Source organism: Bos indicus x Bos taurus, chromosome 3 (genome assembly GCF_003369695.1).
Source record: "Bos indicus x Bos taurus breed Angus x Brahman F1 hybrid chromosome 3, Bos_hybrid_MaternalHap_v2.0, whole genome shotgun sequence".
NCBI lineage: Eukaryota > Metazoa > Chordata > Mammalia > Artiodactyla > Bovidae > Bos > Bos indicus x Bos taurus.
In genome coordinates this window covers 59,836,791-59,854,667 of record NC_040078.1, presented here as the reverse complement: position 1 = coordinate 59,854,667, position 17,877 = coordinate 59,836,791, and the positions used below count along the sequence as shown (strand labels likewise).

Sequence of the window (17,877 nt, the reverse complement as noted above, 5' to 3'; positions counted from 1 at the left end):
ACAGCTAGAAGTACACTTCATGATGTAACTTTAAAAGGTACGGTAGGAAACGATAGAGTGGTCGGAGTTTTACAGCAATTCTCAGAGCCTAAAATGGGTTCCTCAGATTCAGTGTGCTTTCTCTAAATGTTTGTTCAATCAATAAAAATGAATCCACTCCACTAGGATAAACCCAGTTACATATCCTGCTGGGGAAAGTTGTAGGTTGAATGTGTGATTAAGTATATGTGTTCGAGAGGGCAGAATTCTCACGACTCTAGCCAGCCCCCCACTGAAAGTCTTATTTAGAGGGTTGTAACTTTCATGTATTGGAGAAGGAAATGGCAACCCACTCCAGTGTTCTTGCCTGGAGAATCCCAGGGATGGGGGAGCCTGGTGGGCTGCAGTCCATGGGGTCGCACAGAGTTGGACACGACTGAAGCGACTTAGCAGCAGCAGCAGCAACAATAGCCTTTGGGTTTCCCTGCTGGTGCAGTGACAAAGAATCTGCCTGTCATTGACAGTGCCTGTCATTCTGTATTGCAGAAAATGTGAGTTTGATCCCTGGGTTGGGAAGATCCCTGGAGAAGGAAATGGCAACCCATTCCAGTATTCTTGCCTGGAAAATCCCACGGACAGAGAAGCCTGGCAGGCTATAGTCTATAGGGTCACAAAAGATTCAGATATGACTTAGCAACTAAATAACAAAAAACAGTAAATAAATAAATTCCTGGAGTGGCCTTTAGCATGTGAACTGGAATGTGTGTGTGTGTCAGATAATAATTATTTTCTTCAGTTAAGCCTATGTAAGGGCATGTCTTATGACAATGATTGTACACTGAATCACCTCATGATATCTGTGGGTTTAGCTCTTGGAAAATAAGCAAATTAAGAATTAAACTTTGCTACCAAAAATCCAAAGAGGGACAGAGTACAAATATCATCTTCAAATAGACAATGCAGGAAGATACGCACATTCAGGGACTTGTGCACACACATACTACACACACTCAGGCAGCAGATGCCTCCTCCCTTCAGATCCCTGCCAGCCCCACATGCTATGGGCGGGGGCGCAGGGTTTACTGGGCTCTAGACAGTCAAGCTGGAGCTCTGGGAACATCGCCACAGTGATCGCAACACCCTGAAGTTTTCTCCAGAAAGAAAAAGCATTGGGCCTGATTCTGCTGATAAGTTTTCCCACCCTGCAGCAGCCAGGTGACTAGCATGCAAGCTGATGATAGCTCCTGGTAATTCCTGGAAAGAACAAGGTGTGAAACCTGTCTTCTTTCTTTGATCAGCTGAGCCCTATATTTGGCCACTCCACTTCCACCTCCAGGGCTCTGCTAAATATTCTTGCAGAGGGAGGTCACCAATGTCTAAGTGCCAAACTGCACAATCTCTTCAGCCTCCTTTCAAGCCAAATTTTTTAACCTTCCTGCAGCAGAGATCATGGGCAGCTTCTCTCCTTCCTGGGTCCTTGGCTAGACTACATTCCCCAGCCTTCAGGTGTGGTTGTGTAATTGGGTTCTCTTCGTGTGATGTGCTCTGTGCGACTTTCAGGCTTGGTGCTATGCTTGAGTGGTTTTGTCCCTCCGTTTCCTTCTCCAAGCTCTTTGCTTCCACTTGTCTGGTATGGGATCCACTCTCAAGGTGACCCAGAAAGGAAAGGATTAAAATGTCTGGTTGCATCAACCTGGGTTCCTGAATAAATTCCTGGAGCAGAGCATCCTCCCAACACACTCACATACACAGTGAACTTGACTTTTACACATAGCAGTAAACTTTGTGTAGGAAGCCCCTGCATATAAGCTTACTTGTTATGCATTCTGCTACCCCAATAACTATTCCTCATTTCTTGAAATGTCCTTTTCCTTTTGCTTCCATAATACCGTTGTCTCCAAGTTTCCTCCTGTCTCTCTGACCATTCTTCTGTCTCAGTCTTTAAGCTTTTAACTCTTGAACTGGGGAATTTCCCATGGCCTGTTCATCTTTCCTCTTCTCACTTTATATGTTTTTCTGGATTAGTCCTTCTTCCCATGGCTTCACCAACTATCAGTCTCCACATCTTTTCCTTATTTCCAAACGCACGAGCTTCCTCTGGAAACTTCCTCATTATATGTATTATTCTTAGTCAACACTCCCGGGCTCCTGACTTTAGGGTAACTTTAACCCCTCCTTTTCTCTACCCTTGCATCCCTATGCAATTACACAGACCTATTAAGCACACTTCAAAAATGCCTCACATAATGTCCCTCCCCAGCTTCTGCAGTCCCTCCGTCTCTGCCTCTACTGCCCGAGGTCAGCCTACATCATTACTTCATCTCTGCAGCAAGTCTCCAAATGTTTCCCTGTGGCCTATTTCTCTAGCCAGTTCACCATAATCTTGGTCAGAATTACCCAAATGTACACATACATACAAAAAGACCTTCCCTGGATCTCTATAATCATTCAAAATAATAATAATAACAGCTTTCTTTCAAGGAGTGCTTCTTATATGTTAGGGACTATGCTAAATGCTTTCAATTAACATTTATTTCCTTTAATTATCTGGATAATTGATAAGGTAGACATTTATCCTCATCTTACAAATTAAAAAACACTGAAGTAGTGTATTTAATGTGCTAACAGTCACGAAGTTATTAAGTGGTGGTGGTTTAGTCACTAAGTCGTGTCTGACTTTTGTGACTGACTGCTAGGTTCCTTTGTCCATGGGATTTCCCAAGCAAGAATACTGGAGTGGGTTGCCAATTCCCTTCTCCAGGGGATCTTGGCAACCCAGGGACTGAAACCAGGTCTCCTGCATTGCAGGCAGATTTATCATCTGAACCACCAGGGAAGCCCATTAAGTAGTGGAGCTCAAGTTCAAAAACACTTCAGTTTTCATAGAATAAAAGTAGGAAATCTAGTAGGGAGAAAAAAATACAAAAGTAATAAATGCTAGTAGGGAGATTAAAAGACAAAAGTAATGAATTAATTCATATCCACAATAAGAAGTTAAGGGATACACAAAATATTTAGATTAGAAAATAATATCAAAAACAGTAATCATGAGGGGAGGAGAATACAAATGCAAAGTATCTATCTATCTATATAGATAGATAGATTGCTATGCAAAAACCTCATGGTAACCACAAAACAAAAATCTATAATAGATATTCACACAGAAAAAGAAAAAGAAATCCAAACTTAATACTAAAGATAGTCATCAAATCACAAAAGAAGAGAACAAAAGAAGTAAAGGGGAAAAACACCTACAAAACAAACCCAAAACAATTGATAAAATGACAATAGGAACAAGCTACTGCTGCTATTGTTTAGTCGCTCAGTCGTGTCTGACTCTTTGTGACCCCATGGACGGTAGCCCACCAGGCTCCGCTGTCTATGGGATATTCCAGGCAAGAATACTGGAGTGGGTTGTCATTTCCTTCCCCAGGAGATCTTCCTGACCCAGAGATCAAACCCACATGTCCTGCTTGGCAGATAAATTCTTTACCACTGAGCCACCTGGGAAACCAATGGGAACATATATACCAATAATTGCTTAAACATAAATGGACTAAATGATCCAACCAAAGGATATAGACTGGCTGAATGGGTAAAGAAACAGCTTCCATATGTGCTGCCTACAAAAGACTCACTTCAGATCTAGAGATATACACAGACTGAAAGCGAGGGGATTAGTAAAAGGTATTTCATGAAAATGGAAATCAAAAGAAAGCTAGAGGGAATTCCTTGGTGGTCCAGTGGTTAAGAATCCTCCTGACAGCACAGGGGATATGGGTTCAATCCCTGGTCTGGAAAGATGCCACATGCCTTAGTGGGAAAACTAAGCCCATGCACAACTGCCAAGCCAGTGCTCCAGAGCCAGTGTGCCACAACTACTGAAGCACGTGTACCCAGAGCCCGTGCTCTTAAACAAGAGAAACTATCACAATGAGAACTCACTCACTGCACACACTAAATGAACTCACACACTACAAGAGTGGCCCCCACTCACCACAACTAGAGAAATCCTGTGTATAGTGATGAAGACCCAGCACAGCCAATAAATAAATACAACTTTTAAAAGAGAAAGCTGGAGTAGCCATACTTATATCAGACAAAATAGACTTTAAAATAAAGGCTGTGAGAAAAGATAAGAATTTACAATGGAGAAAAGATAGTCTCTTCAATAAGTGGTGCTGGGAAAACAGGACAGCTATATGTAAATGATTGAAGATAGAACATTCTCTAATATCATATACAAAAAAATAATCTCAAAATGGATTAAAGACCTAAATGTAAGACCAGATACTATAAAACTCCTAGAGGAAAACATTGGCAGAACACTGAAATAAACTGCAGGAAAATTTTTTTATATTCATCCCCTGCTGCTGCTGCTAAGTCACTTCAGTTGTGTCCAACTCTGTGCAACCCGAGACGGCAGCCCACCAGGCTCCCCCATCCCTGGGATTCTCCAGGCAAGAACACTGGAGTGGGTTACCATTTCCTTCTCCAATGCATGAAAATGAAAAGTCAAAGTGAAGTCGCTCAGTCGTGTCCAACCCTCAGCGACCCCATGGACACCCCAGGAGCCCACCAGGCTCCTCCATCCATGGGATTTTCCAGGCAAGAGTACATCTCCTAGAGTAATACAAATAGAAAAATAAATAAATAGGGCCAAATTAAACTTAAAAACTTTTGCACAGCAAATAAACCCATAAACAAAGTGAATAGACAACCTATGGACTGGGAGATGTCAAGGGATTAATTTCCAAAATATATAAATAACTCATACAGCTTAATATAAAAAAGCAAACAATGCAATCAGAAAATGGTCAGAAGACCTAAAGAGAAATTTCTCAGAAAAAGACATACAGACGGCCAATAGGCACATGAAAAATGCACAATATTGCTAATTTGGGGCTTCCCTGGTGGCTCAGACAGTAAAGAATCTGCCTGCAAAGCAGGAGACCCGGTTTCAATCCCTGGGTTGTGAAGATCCCCTGGAGAAGGGAATGGCAACCCATTCCAGTTTTTTTGCCTGGAGAATTCCATAGACAGAGGAGCCTGGCAGGCTACAATTCATGGGGTTGCACAGACTTGGACATGACTGTTCATGCACATATACACACATTGCTAATTTTAGAAAAATACAAAACTACAATGAAGTATCACTCTCAGATCAGAATGGCCATTATTTAAAAAGTCTACTGATAATAAATGCCAGAGAGACTGTGGAGAGAAAGGAATTAATCATATGATCCTGCTATCCCACTCCTGGGCATATATCCAAAGGAAATTCTAATTTGAAAAGATACAGGCATTCCAACATTTATAGCAGCACTGTTTACAATAGTCAAGACATGGAACGGTTTCCCTGGTGGCTCAGTGGTTAAAAAAAAATCCTGCCAGTGCAGAAGATTCAGATTCACTCTCTGGGTCAGGAAGATCCCCTGAGAAGGAAAAAGGAGACCTGCGAATCCCGTGGACAGAGGAGCCTAGTGGGCTGTAGTCCATGGGGTCACAAATGAGTTGGACACGACGTAGCGACCAAACAACAACAACAACAAAAATAGCAACAAGACATAGAAGCAACCTAAATACCCATAGGCAGATGAATGGATAAAGAATATTTATTACTCAGTCATAATAAAGAATGAAATAATGCCATTTGCAGCAACATGGATGAATCTAGAGATTATCATATTGAGTGAAGTAAATCAGACAAAGAAATATATGATATCACTTACAAGTGGAATCTAAAAAAAAAGATACAAATGAATTTATTTACAAAGCAGAAATAGACTCACAGACACAGAACCTGACCTTATGGTTACCAAAAGGGATAGCAGCTATGAGAAGAAGATAAACTGGGAATTTGGGATTAATATATACACATTACTACATATAAAATAGATAAACAAGGACCTAATATATAGCACAAGGAACTGTATTCAATATCTTGCATTTAAATGATCTCTAATGGAAAAGAAGCTGAAAAAGAATATATATATACACATAAATGTATATGTGTGTGTATAACTGAATCATTTTGCTGTACATCTGAAACTAACACAACACTGTAAGTTAAACTATAATGTAAAAAATGGTTTACATTTAAAAAATTAAAATAGGAAAGCAATAAAGGAAGCAAAATATCTTAGTCTGCAAGAACTGTAGACTTAGCTACCATGCAAAAACTTCCTCATTGCACCAGGGTTTTGTTTTGTTTTCTTTTGTTTTTGGCCATGCTGCTCAGCTTGTAGGATCTTAGCTCCTGAACCAGAGATCCAACCAAGGCCCTCAATGGTGAAAGTGTGGTGTCCTAACCACTTGACCACCAGGAATTCCCTAGTTACACCAGTCTTGCTAGTACAGTAGATTAAGGTCCAAACCAACCTCTTCACATTTGGAGGATTTAAAAACTCACTATCTTCTCAACTTATCAACTAGTTATTCAGTCTTCTTTATATAATAATAATTTCATAACTGTTAATCAAACACTGAGAAGGCTCTGGCTGTGCCTAGAATTTAATACAGATAGGGAAAACATTAAATGATTAAAATGTTAAATGACTAGGACGTTCTAAGGGAAGGCAGCACCCAGTAGAACTCAGAATAAGAAGCACTTGTATTTTACTAATCTTTTAAAAGATATTTATGATGTTTACCAGATACCACCTTAAATTCTTAGTGAAGAGAGCTAGAAATGAAAGAAAGATAAAGTAAAAGAAATGAAATGAAAGAAACACGTGGGAAAGAGAAGGAGAGGAGACAAAAGAAAAGAGAGATGAAAAAAGAAAAAATTCAGAGTCCTCACTTTCAGTTTATAATGATCACTAAAGTTTATTTTTCATTAGGATAGGGACATTTCTACCATGGTGGCTTCACGGTTCTTAAAGTTCATCTAGTCCAACTCTTAACCAATTATTGAGCTCTATTCTGACAACCTCAACAAATCAATGGAAGATATACTTTGCTAAGTTTAGTCATCAGTACCAAGAAGGTCTAAATTATAATTATGTTCCACAGTTAATGTTTAGATTTCTTATTAAACAGAAAGAACTATATAATTGTCACTGCTATTTTAAATGAAGCTTATTTTATTATAATTATAATAATATCAATGGTTTTATTATTAGGACAAAATAAGGAAACATGATTGTTATTTTCTAGGTATTTCCTATAAAGTTATTATAATCATAGTTTGGTATAGTACAAAAAGCACTGATCAGAAATTTCAGAGATTTGAGAGTTTTGTCAGCCTGAGTCTTTTTTTCCTCTCACCTCAAGATCATGCAATAAAAATGATTGACCCCACTCAACCCCCAGATTTGTTGCAAAGAGTATTATTTCATCTTTATACTTTTAAGATAAAAAGCAGATAGTTCTTTAATGTAATCCAAGGTCACAACTTTCATTCCCATCTCAGATTTAAAAGAGTTCAAAATTCTCTACAGTTCTCCTTGGTGCTGATAAACAGAGTTGTTTAGAAGAAAAAAAAAAAAACTAAAATTGCTATTACAGAATCAAACATGAAAGACATTTTCTCACCACTCCTCAACTGTTCAACCTCACAGAAATGCGTTCCAGTGGGAGTATGAATAAATGCATGGACGTGCTTAACTCCATTCTGAAAATTAGAAAAAAAAAAAAAGATTGTTTCCAGTAAAATTTCAGCATATGTCATAAAGCCAATGTCTTTAATTAAACTGAGAACACAAATAAGTGAGGCAACCTTTTCAAAACGCTTCCAAGGGACTTCTTCCACGTAGACTTGAACTCGAATGACGTGGTTAAAAGAAGAAAGGAAATGCTCACAGATATTCATAGCAAAAGTTTCTATGCTTTTGATCTATAAAGAGAAACAAATGTGAATGAGCAGCAATAGTTGCCCCAATTGAAAGTCATTTTTAAATATCCATGGGACTCTCTTTCCTGATCAAGTGTTTTTTAGAATCAGAGAAATGAAGACTTAGAAAGAATCTTAGAAATGATTTTATCTTTTTATCCCAATTTTTCACATGGGCCCCTAAGTGTAGTTAATGGATCACCATCACCAGGTGAGACCACCCTGTTTTTAAAAGAAAACTGTGTGCTGGAGAGGATGTGTCTGTCCATCAGTGGATGAGCAAAAAGGAACTGAATATTTAGATTCTCCTCGAGATGAGCTCAGTCATCACCCATGCCAGCAAAAGTATTGCAGGATACTCCAAACACTCTGCTCTCTTTATGAGGCTGGCAAACAGACCTCCCAGTTTCCCCAGGAAAAATGTTAAGGAAGGGTCACTTCAGCTTTCTTTCCTTGCAAACATGCCTTCTACAGACCATCTCCAACTCTCCACCCCCATAAAGCAGCTCCCTACTTCCACCCAATTCTTCATATTAATCTCTATTTTATGGTACTAGCTCAGTCTACAGATTATTTATGGTTTTGAGTATAATTAAGGTAGACTATACAGGTTTCCAGGATAGTTTTGTTTCGTATCTGAGGTTTATAAGCATTCTATTGAACTCTCAAAAGTATCTTGGTTTGGATAAGAAATTATGGTCGCTACAAACAATGAATGAATTTTTTTTAAACATCCAGGTCCATTCCTTCACTTTTCTGTATCTCTCACATAGTACAGGAAATATAAGAATTTTTGGTACCCAACCATCTTCTTAAACACAGTACTAGAAGCTTATTTTCAATTTATTTTTAAAGAAAGCAATGCCTTTTTCCAGAACACTGTCTATGCTTGCTGGGCCGTTATGATTAGCAAGAGAAAGGTTCACGGTGGAGACAGGCCTTGCAGAAATAATCTTTCAATTAGTTTGTTCATTTCATGCATTATAGGTGTGGATTTCATGCAAAATCATGGAAAAAGAAATTTTCTAGTCTACATTTCTTGTCTTTTTAAACTTCTTGGTAAATAAAAAATCATCCTGAATTGCCCAGAAATCTGGTGGTCACCCAGCACAATTTCACTCACACTTTTTAGAGAAATCTGAGGTAAAGTGCTAAAAAAAAAAATCAGATTCTCTTAGTTCCAAGACCCTTTTTAAAAGTACAGTTACCATCAAATATGGACACTAAGTGGTCATAGAGTTGAGAAAATTAGGAAGGCATTAAAAGTTGGACAAATAGATTTCAAACTGTATCTTATACTGAATTTTCTTCTTTAGTAATACCAAGAAGAGAAATGGTACTTTCTTCTATGAATACACACCATTCTTAAAGAAAGAAACAAAACAATAGGACTCAAATAAATGCATGGCAACAATGGGTAAAATTCTAATCTGAAATTGTCTCAGAGCCTTGATTTGCCAATGATCCTAAATAAGTGATAACATGTAAATTTGTCAAATAGGATTCTCTGCCTTCTAAAAGATGTTGTACTGAGTTGAAAACCAAGGAAACAGAACAAAGAGGGAACAGAAAAAGAAAAGCAAATAAAGTGGTAAGTTTTTTTAAAAAGGGAAATTGGGGAACACATATATACCTGTGGCAGATTCATTTTGATATTTGGCAAAACTAATACAATTTGTAAAGTTTAAAAATAAAATAAAATTTAAAAAAAAGAATTTTAGAATAGAAAAGGATCTTTTTTCCAATGGCTTAAATGTACAAATAAAATTAAAACGTACAGGGAACTTGAAATAAGCAAGTACTATCCTCACAGTATAGTGCAGTGAATTCGCCATCCAGATAGGCAGCATCTAAGAAGAAGAATAACACATACGCCTTTGAACTTGGCCAGGACTTGAACTGTGTTCTTGATGGTGTCTGTCGGGATGATGTCTGAATTGTCTCCATGCAGGTACTCTCTTCTGGAGTTTAGAGTAAGTTGCACTGAAGTTGCCACTTCCTTAATGCTGTGGTATTTTCCATCCCGCTGAATATGAAGAACTTTTACCATATCCTTACCATAACCAGTTCGGACAAACTCCACTTCATCATTCTGCAATGAAAATAGTCATCTTATTGAAGAAGGCTAGATGAAAACCAGAAGTCAACCGCAATTTCTTTTATTTTTAATTGGGGGATAATTTCTTTACAATATTGTGTTGGTCTCTGCCATACATCAACATGAATCAGCTATAGGTAAAAATATGTCCCCTCTCTCTTGAATGCAATTTCTTTTAGCCTTAATTTTATCATATAATTGCAAATGGTGAGAGTCAAATTATTCATGAAACCAAGATCATGCCTTACCTTTGAAGAATGAGAACTTGTATGGAGAAAAGAGAATTGCAAGAAATAGACTAAAATATATCAGGTTAGCCTTAAGAGAGACAGGTAGATGACTTTCTTGATAATACTAACCAATGATAATAAAAACAGTACCTTATAAGTCTAACTATTTACTCTGTCTTAATTAATCTCTACTAACTTAATCCTTGGAGAAGGCAATGGCACCCGACTCCAGTGCTCTTGCCTGGAGGATCCCACGGACGGAGGAGCCTGGTGGGCTGCAGTCCATGGGGTTGCTAAGAGTTGGACATGACTGAGCGACTTCACTTTCACTTTTCACTTTCAGGCATTGGAGGAGGAAATGGCAACCCACTCCAGTATTCTTGCCTGGAGAATCCCAGGGACGGGGGAGCCTGGTGGGCTGCCATCTATGGGGTCACACAGAGTCGGACACGACTGAAGCGACTTAGCAGCAGCAGCAGCAGCAGCAACTTAATCCTTGTATCAGCTCCATGAAGTAATATTATTTCCATTTTCCAGAGAGAAAAACTGAGGTTCAAAGAATTTAAGTGACTTGCCCTATTTAGTAAAGGATAGAGCCAAGAATTCACCCTCAGGGCTGTTGACTCCAAATTGTGTACTTCTAACCCCTGTATAAACTGCCTTCCTCTATAAAAGTGTTTTGACAATGTTATCTGGAAATAATCATACCCTTCTTTTTACAGAGAGTAGTATTCTAGAGAAACAGCCCTATGATCAAAAAAAACAACTGGAAAATTGCTTCTTCTACTTGCTACCAGGAAGAAGAGCAATTAGTGACAGGGTCTTGATGACCTTCAGCAGCACAGAGCCAGGGCCATCTGGCTGTAGGGAGAGCTATGCTTTTAGAGAAGAGACACTTAATAAAAGCCAGTGATTGATTCCTTAGTATCCCTGTCTGAAGCTGGAGCCCTCACTGGCGTTTACGCCTGTCTCCACTGCTAGGCCCTTTAAGACTTGTGCCTAGGCTTTCTTGGTATTTGAGAAAAGAGGCAGGAGGGAGCAGAGGAACAGGAAAACTTATTTTATTTAGCATGAATATTGTCATAGAAATGGTAATAAGAAAAGGTGACAAAAATAAAAGTAAATCAAAAACAACATGCAGTGAGAATCTGGGGAGGTCACAAAGAAGAAACCTCACCTGCTAATCACAAATATGTGATATGCTCAGACAGGTCAGGAACTGCCTGAATACCTACCTACATTTAAAAAAATCACCACACCCCCTAGGAGGAATTTTAAAATACTAAAATTAGAAATTATTGTCATATCCTTTATCAAATTGAGGTAGGGGAGGCTGTCTTAAATCTAGGGGATACAGTCTAGTAGGGCTTGCTGCTATTGTTACTGCACATATCCTGAGGGTCAGAGGTGTTTGCATTCAGTGCTTCCCCTGTAGGAGTGACATGCGGAAGGGACACTCTGAGAGAGTCTCCTCAGAAGCCTCTGACCCAATCTTTGGGGGACTCATCTTCAAGAAAAACATCAATAAGAAAATCTGAAGACAAGACTTAAAGGATCCTAATAAGAACTCTCTCTGGAGAAGGAAATGGCAACCCACTCCAGTACTCTTGCCTGGAAAATCCCATGGGAGGAGGAGCCTGGTAGGCTACAGTCTATGGGGTCTCAAACAGTCGGACACGACTGAACGACTTCACTTTCTATAAAAACTCTAATGCTGACTGGGAAAGAGGCACAGTTGTGTGATTGTTCAGTTCAGTTCAGTTCAGTCGCTCAGTCATGTCTGACTCTTTGCGACCCCATGAATCCCAGCACGCCAGGCCTCCCTGTCCATCACCAACTCCCGGAGTTCACCCAGACTCACATCCATCGAGTCAGTGATGCCATTCAGCCATCTCATCCTCTGTTGTCCCCTTCTCCTCCTGCCTCCAATCCCTCCCAGTATCAGAGTCTTTTCCAATGAGTCAACTCTTCACATGAGGTGGCCAAAGTACTGGAGTTTCAGCTTCAGCATCATTCACTCCAAAGAAATCCCAGGGCTGATCTCCTTCAGAATGGACTGGTTGGATCTCCTTGCAGTCCAAGGGACTCTCAAGAGTCTTCTCCAACACCACAGTTCAAAGGCATCAATTCTTCGGCGCTCAGCCTTCTTCACAGTCCAACTCTCACATCCATACATGACCACAGAAAAAACCATAGCCTTGACTAGACGAACCTTTGTTGGCAAAGTAATGTCTCTGCTTTTGAATATGCTATTGAGGTTGGTCATAACTTTCCTTCCAAGGAGGAAGCGTCTTTTAATTTCATGGCTGCAGTCACCATCTGCAGTGATTTTTGGAGCCCCCAAAAATAAAGTCTGACACTGTTTCCACTGTTTCCCCCATCTATTTGCCACGAAGTGATGGGACCGGATGCCATGATCTTCGTTTTCTGAATGTTGAGCTTTAAGTGGCTTTGAAATCAGACCAGGTCCAAATTCTGCCCTGCCATTTATAGCTTTGTGGCTTTGACAAATAATTTGATGTCTGTAAGCCCAAGTTTCCCCCTTGTTTGTAAAAATGGAGATAACTATCTCAACAAATGCTGGTGAATGTGAAGGGCTGGGCTCCATCCCTGGTACCCACTGATGCAGTGAGGTCCCCCGTAGCAAGAGAGGCCATGTCAGGTCTGGCTGTGGATGCAGCAGCAGCAGCAGAGACAGCAGAAGGAACCCTGAGCAAGGGCACTAGTTTCTGGAGTGGGAAGCCCTGCTGGTAGCAGCAGAAGGAAGACTGGTGTTTTCTAGAACCACTATGAATTCTACCCAGAAGAGGGAGGCGCTTGGCTGGCTTGGGGTCCCTGGGTGATATGGCCTGGGGTCCAGGACCAGAGGTCTCTGAGACCTTCCAGCAACCTCGGCACACAGCAAGACTCCATAAATATTACTCCTCAGTCCCATTCCCTGCCACTAAGTACCCATGCTGGTTAGTCCATTGAAAGCAAGTTCAGTTCAGTTCAGTCGCTCAGTCATGTCCAACTCTTTGCAACCCCATGAATCGCAGTATGCCAGGCGTCCCTGTCCATCACCAACTCCCGGAGTCTACCCAAACCAATGTCCATCGAGTCGGTGATGCCACCCAGCCATCTCATCCTCTGTCGTCCCCTTCTCCTCCTACCCCCAATCCCTCCCAGCATTAGGGTCTTTTCCAATGAGTCAACTCTTCACATCAGCTGGCCAAAGTTTTGGAGTTTCAGCTGCAGCATCAGTCCTTCCAATGTACACCCAGGACTGATCTCCTTTAGGATGGACTGGTTGGATCTCCTTGCTGTCCAAGGGACTCGGAAGAGTTCTCCAACACCACAGTTTAAAATCATCAATTCTTTGGCGCTCAGCTTTCTTCACAGTCCAACTCTCACATCCATACACGACCACTGGGAAAACCATAGCCTTGACTAGACGGACCTTTGTTGGCAAAGTAATGTCTCTGCTTTTGAATATGCTATCTAGGTTGGTCATAACTTTCCTTCCAAGGAGGAAGCGTCTTTTAATTTCATGGCTGCAGTCACCATCTGCAGTGATTTTGGAGCCCAGAAAAATAAAGTCTGACACAGTTTCCACTGTTTCCCCATCTATTTGCCATGAAGTGATGGGACCAGATGCCATGATCTTAGTCTTCTGAATGTTGAGCTTTAAACCAACTTTTTCACTCTCCTCTTTCTCTTTCATCAAGAGGCTTTTTAGTTCCTCTTCACTTTCTGCCATAAGGGTGGTGTCATCTGCATATCTGAGGTGATTGATATTTCTCCCGGCAATCTTGATTCCAGCTTGTGCTTCTTCCAGCCCAGCGTTTCTCATGATGTACTCTGCATATAAGTTAAACAAGCAGGGTGACAATATACAGCCTTGATGTACTCCTTATCCTATTTGGAACCAGTCTGTTGTTCCATGTCCAGTTCTAACAGTTGCTTCCTGACCTGCATATAGGTTTCTCAAGAGGCAGGTCAGATGGTCTGGTATTCCCATCTCTTTCAGAATTTTCCACAGTTTATTGTGATCCACACAGTCAAAGGCTTTGGCATAGTCAACAAAGCAGAAATAGATGTTTTTTCTGGAACTCTCTTGCTTCTTTGATGATCCAGCAGATGTTGGCAATTTGATCTCTGGTTCCTCTGCCCTTTTTAAAATCAGCTTGAACATCTGGAAGTTCACAGTTCATGTATTGCTGAAGCCTGGCTTGGAGAATTTTGAGCTTTACTTTACTAGCATGTGCTGCTGCTGCTGCTGCTGCTGCTAAGTCACTTCAGTCATGTCCGACTTACTAGTGTGTGAGATGAGGCAATTGTGCAGAAGTTGGAGCATTCTTTGGCATTGCCTTTCTCTGGGATTGAAATGAAAACTGACCTTTTCCAGTCCTGTGGCCACTGCTGAGTTTTCCAAATATGCTGGCATATTGAGTGCAGCACTTTCACATCATCATCTCTCAGGATTTGAAATAGCTCAACTGGAATTCCATCACCTCCACTAGTTTTGTTCATAGTGATGCTGTCTAAGGCCCACTTGACTTCACATTCCAGCATGTCTGGCTCTAGATGAGTGATCACACCATGGTGATTTTTTGGGTCGTGAAGATAATTGAGCCCGAGATTATTGAGCCCATCTTTGCATGAAATGTTCCCTTGGTATCTCTAATTTTCTTGAAAAGATCTCTACTCTTTCACATTCTGTTGTTTTTCTGTATTTCTTTGCACTGATCGCTGAGAAAGGCTTTTTTTAATCTCTCCTTGCTATTCTTTAGAACTCTGCATTCAGATGGCAATATCTTTCCTTTTCTCCTTTGCTTTTCACTTCTCTTCTTTTCACAGCTATTTGTAAGGCCTCCTCAGACAGCCATTTTGCTTTTTTGCATTTCTTTTTCTTGGGGGTGGTCTTGATCCCTGTCTCCTGTACAATGTCACGAACCTCCGTCCATAGTTCATCAGGCACTCTGTCTATCAGATCTAGTCCCTTAAATCTATTTCTCATTTCCACTGTATAATCATAAAGGATTTGATTTAGGTCATACCTGAATGGTCCAGTGGTTTTCCCTACTTTCTTCAATTTAAGTCTGAATTTGACAATAAGGAGTTCATGATCTGAGCCACAGTCAGCTCCCAGTCTTGTTTTTGCTGACTGTATAGAGCTTCTCCATCCTTGCCTGCAAAGAATATAATCAATCTGATTTCGGTGTTGACCATCTGGTGATGTCTATGTGTAGAGTCTTCTCTTGTGTTGTCAGAAGAGGGTGTTTGCTATGACCAGTGCATTCTCTTGGCAAAACTCTATTAGCCTTTGCCCAGAAAGCAAGTAGTTACCATGAGATACCAAGAAAGATGGAATGGAAGCTACCCTTCATATCCCCACTCCTGCTCACCAATCCAGCTTTATATTCTACCACATTCTACTTCAAACTGCACTTTGGCTATCCTGAGCTAATTGTGGTCACCCTGGCTCTGCTTGCTTTTTGCTCTGCCATAGGCCTTTGAATTTACTATTACTTATTTCTTGAACATTCTTCTCTTCCTTTGTATCTGACTACCAATCTCTTCACCTGACTAACTTCTGACTCAGCTTCTTTAAATCTCAGATGTCACTTCCACCAGGTAATCTACCCCAGCCCTTTAAGTCTGAAGTAGGTGCCCGTTCTGTGTGATCTAAAAATGCTCTGTTATTGCCTTATCAAAGACTTTATCAAGTAGAACTATAACTGCCTCTTCATGTGTGTGATTTGTTCAAAAACAGTAAGCCTTGAAAGCAAAAACAATTTCCATCTTGGTCGCCATAGCAACCCCCATGCTCAGCAGAGTTTTGGGAACATAAATAGGTGCCTAATAAATGTATCAGGAATGACTGACTGCTGCCCCATCACCTGCACCTCTTGTGTAGTGACACGGACTCACTCGTTCATGAAAATGCCCCTAAGATTTCAATACAGGAAGAGCTGCTTCAGCTCAGAACCCCCATCAGGAAGTTCCTCTTCCTAGAAAAGAGGGGAAGGCAACTTCTGCTCTCTGATCACCATAGCACAGAGATCACAGGAACAGCTGGCCGGAGAATAAGGTCAGGAAGGGCAGAGTTGAGGGTAGACAGAGTCAGTGACACAGCACAAAGCGTTCACAATGCTGACAAGACAGAGCGCTCCAGCACCACACAGCCACCCGGGGTTCGTGGGTGACACATGCAGGAGAGGTCAGCAACCTTAGAAAGCCCCTGCCTAGGCCTTGGCGCTCCAGCAAAGGCTGAGTAATTATGTTTACTGAGCAAATGAGTCAGAATAAAGAGGACATAACCATCTGAGGCTAGAGCAAGAAGGAACAGGAACAGTGTGGGACACTCAAGAGTCCCTCAGCAGGACCTGACAGAACAGATAACGGCCCAGGCCAGACTGAGGCTGTTCTCAGTGAAGCCTCCCCAGTTCTGTAGTCTGAGAACCAGAAGTAGGTGCCAGAATCCTATTGTGTACACTGCACAGTGTGGGGCAGAGATCCACATCCAAGATAACCAGATAGGAAAACACCAAGGCTGCTCTCATCTGCAGGGTGGGTGGGGAGCTGAGAGGATGGAATCCGATGGGCCAAGTGTGAGTTCCTGTTCTGCCACCTATTAACTCTCTGAATGGAAGTAAATTTCTTCATTTGTAAAATCAATAATACTAGAACCAATCTATCAGGATTGCTGTGAGGATTATATGACCAAAAAAAAACCAACATAAAACACTTGGAAAAGTACCTGGCAAATAATAAATGTTCAACAAACATTAGCTATGATTACCATTAATGAACAATGATTGTATGTCGTATTTTGCATCAAAGGGTTCTTCCAGTTACCATTAGAGAGAACTACTCAGGCTGCACGTCAGTCCAGAACTAGGGTGGCTAAACTCAAAGACTGCTGCTATGATCCAGCCTGCTTCTGCCTTCATACTTTGATTGTCCTTCCTCAGGCTTATGTGGCTTGGGGGAACACAGTTATAAAAAACTTAATTTCCTAGAGCAGAACTCTCGACAAAGTATCAGTAGGAGTAAATCTATACTTGGCACTGCATGAGAAAAGTTCCCTTTTCTTAGACAAGTCTTGAAATATAAAGGAATAGAGAATCATTGATTGCCTCTAAGTAATGTTGGAGAGAACTCTCAGAGATTTTAAATGACTCGTACATTTTCACTTCTGCAGTGAGATACTGAGTGTTCTGTTTTTCCCAGGTCACACTGAAAGTGATGTAGATTGTCACTACGGGTCTAGGATTTGCTAGCCTGGGGTCTGTTAAGGTCTATAAGGTCCCGTGGATGGATCTGAGGTCGAAAATATTAGGAAAGACAAGGGAAATTTTTATAAATTTAAATTTTAGAATGACTAGAATTTTCTCTCAAGTATTAGAGGAGCTCTTGTAAGCATATCTCTACCCACCATAATAGAGGGAAATACAGAAGTGCGAGCTATTTTGGACTCATCACTCATGTATAAATACCAATTCAGTTGCAGCGTGCAGTGATAGATGGAAGAACTCGGCCAGGAAACATGCCTCCCTCCTTGTCTTTGGAATGTGTTAGAGAAGTCCTTCCAATTCTCTGCCTAGGTTCTTCCTTTGCCTGGGTATTTTCTTGGGCATTTGTGAACAAGAAGACTTCCAAGAAAAATGCTGAACTAATATGAGAAAAAAAAGAGCATTCATATGAACCATCTTAATATCATTTTGGTGGATCTTAATAATATATAATGATAA

At 40.7% G+C, this 17,877-nt stretch overlaps 1 protein-coding gene across 1 annotated transcript in view; it reads right to left on the bottom strand.

Moving 5' to 3' along the window:
* Nucleotides 1-17,877, bottom strand: part of LOC113889694 (uricase) — a 35,883-nt gene that overhangs the window by 12,917 nt on the left and 5,089 nt on the right. The window contains exons 2-4 of the mRNA XM_027536712.1: nt 9,687-9,905; nt 7,700-7,816; nt 7,516-7,594 (exon numbers count right to left, since the gene is read on the bottom strand). Of these exons, the coding sequence (XP_027392513.1) occupies nt 7,516-7,594; nt 7,700-7,816; nt 9,687-9,905 (415 nt within the window). The remainder of the gene's footprint in view (nt 1-7,515; nt 7,595-7,699; nt 7,817-9,686; nt 9,906-17,877) is intronic.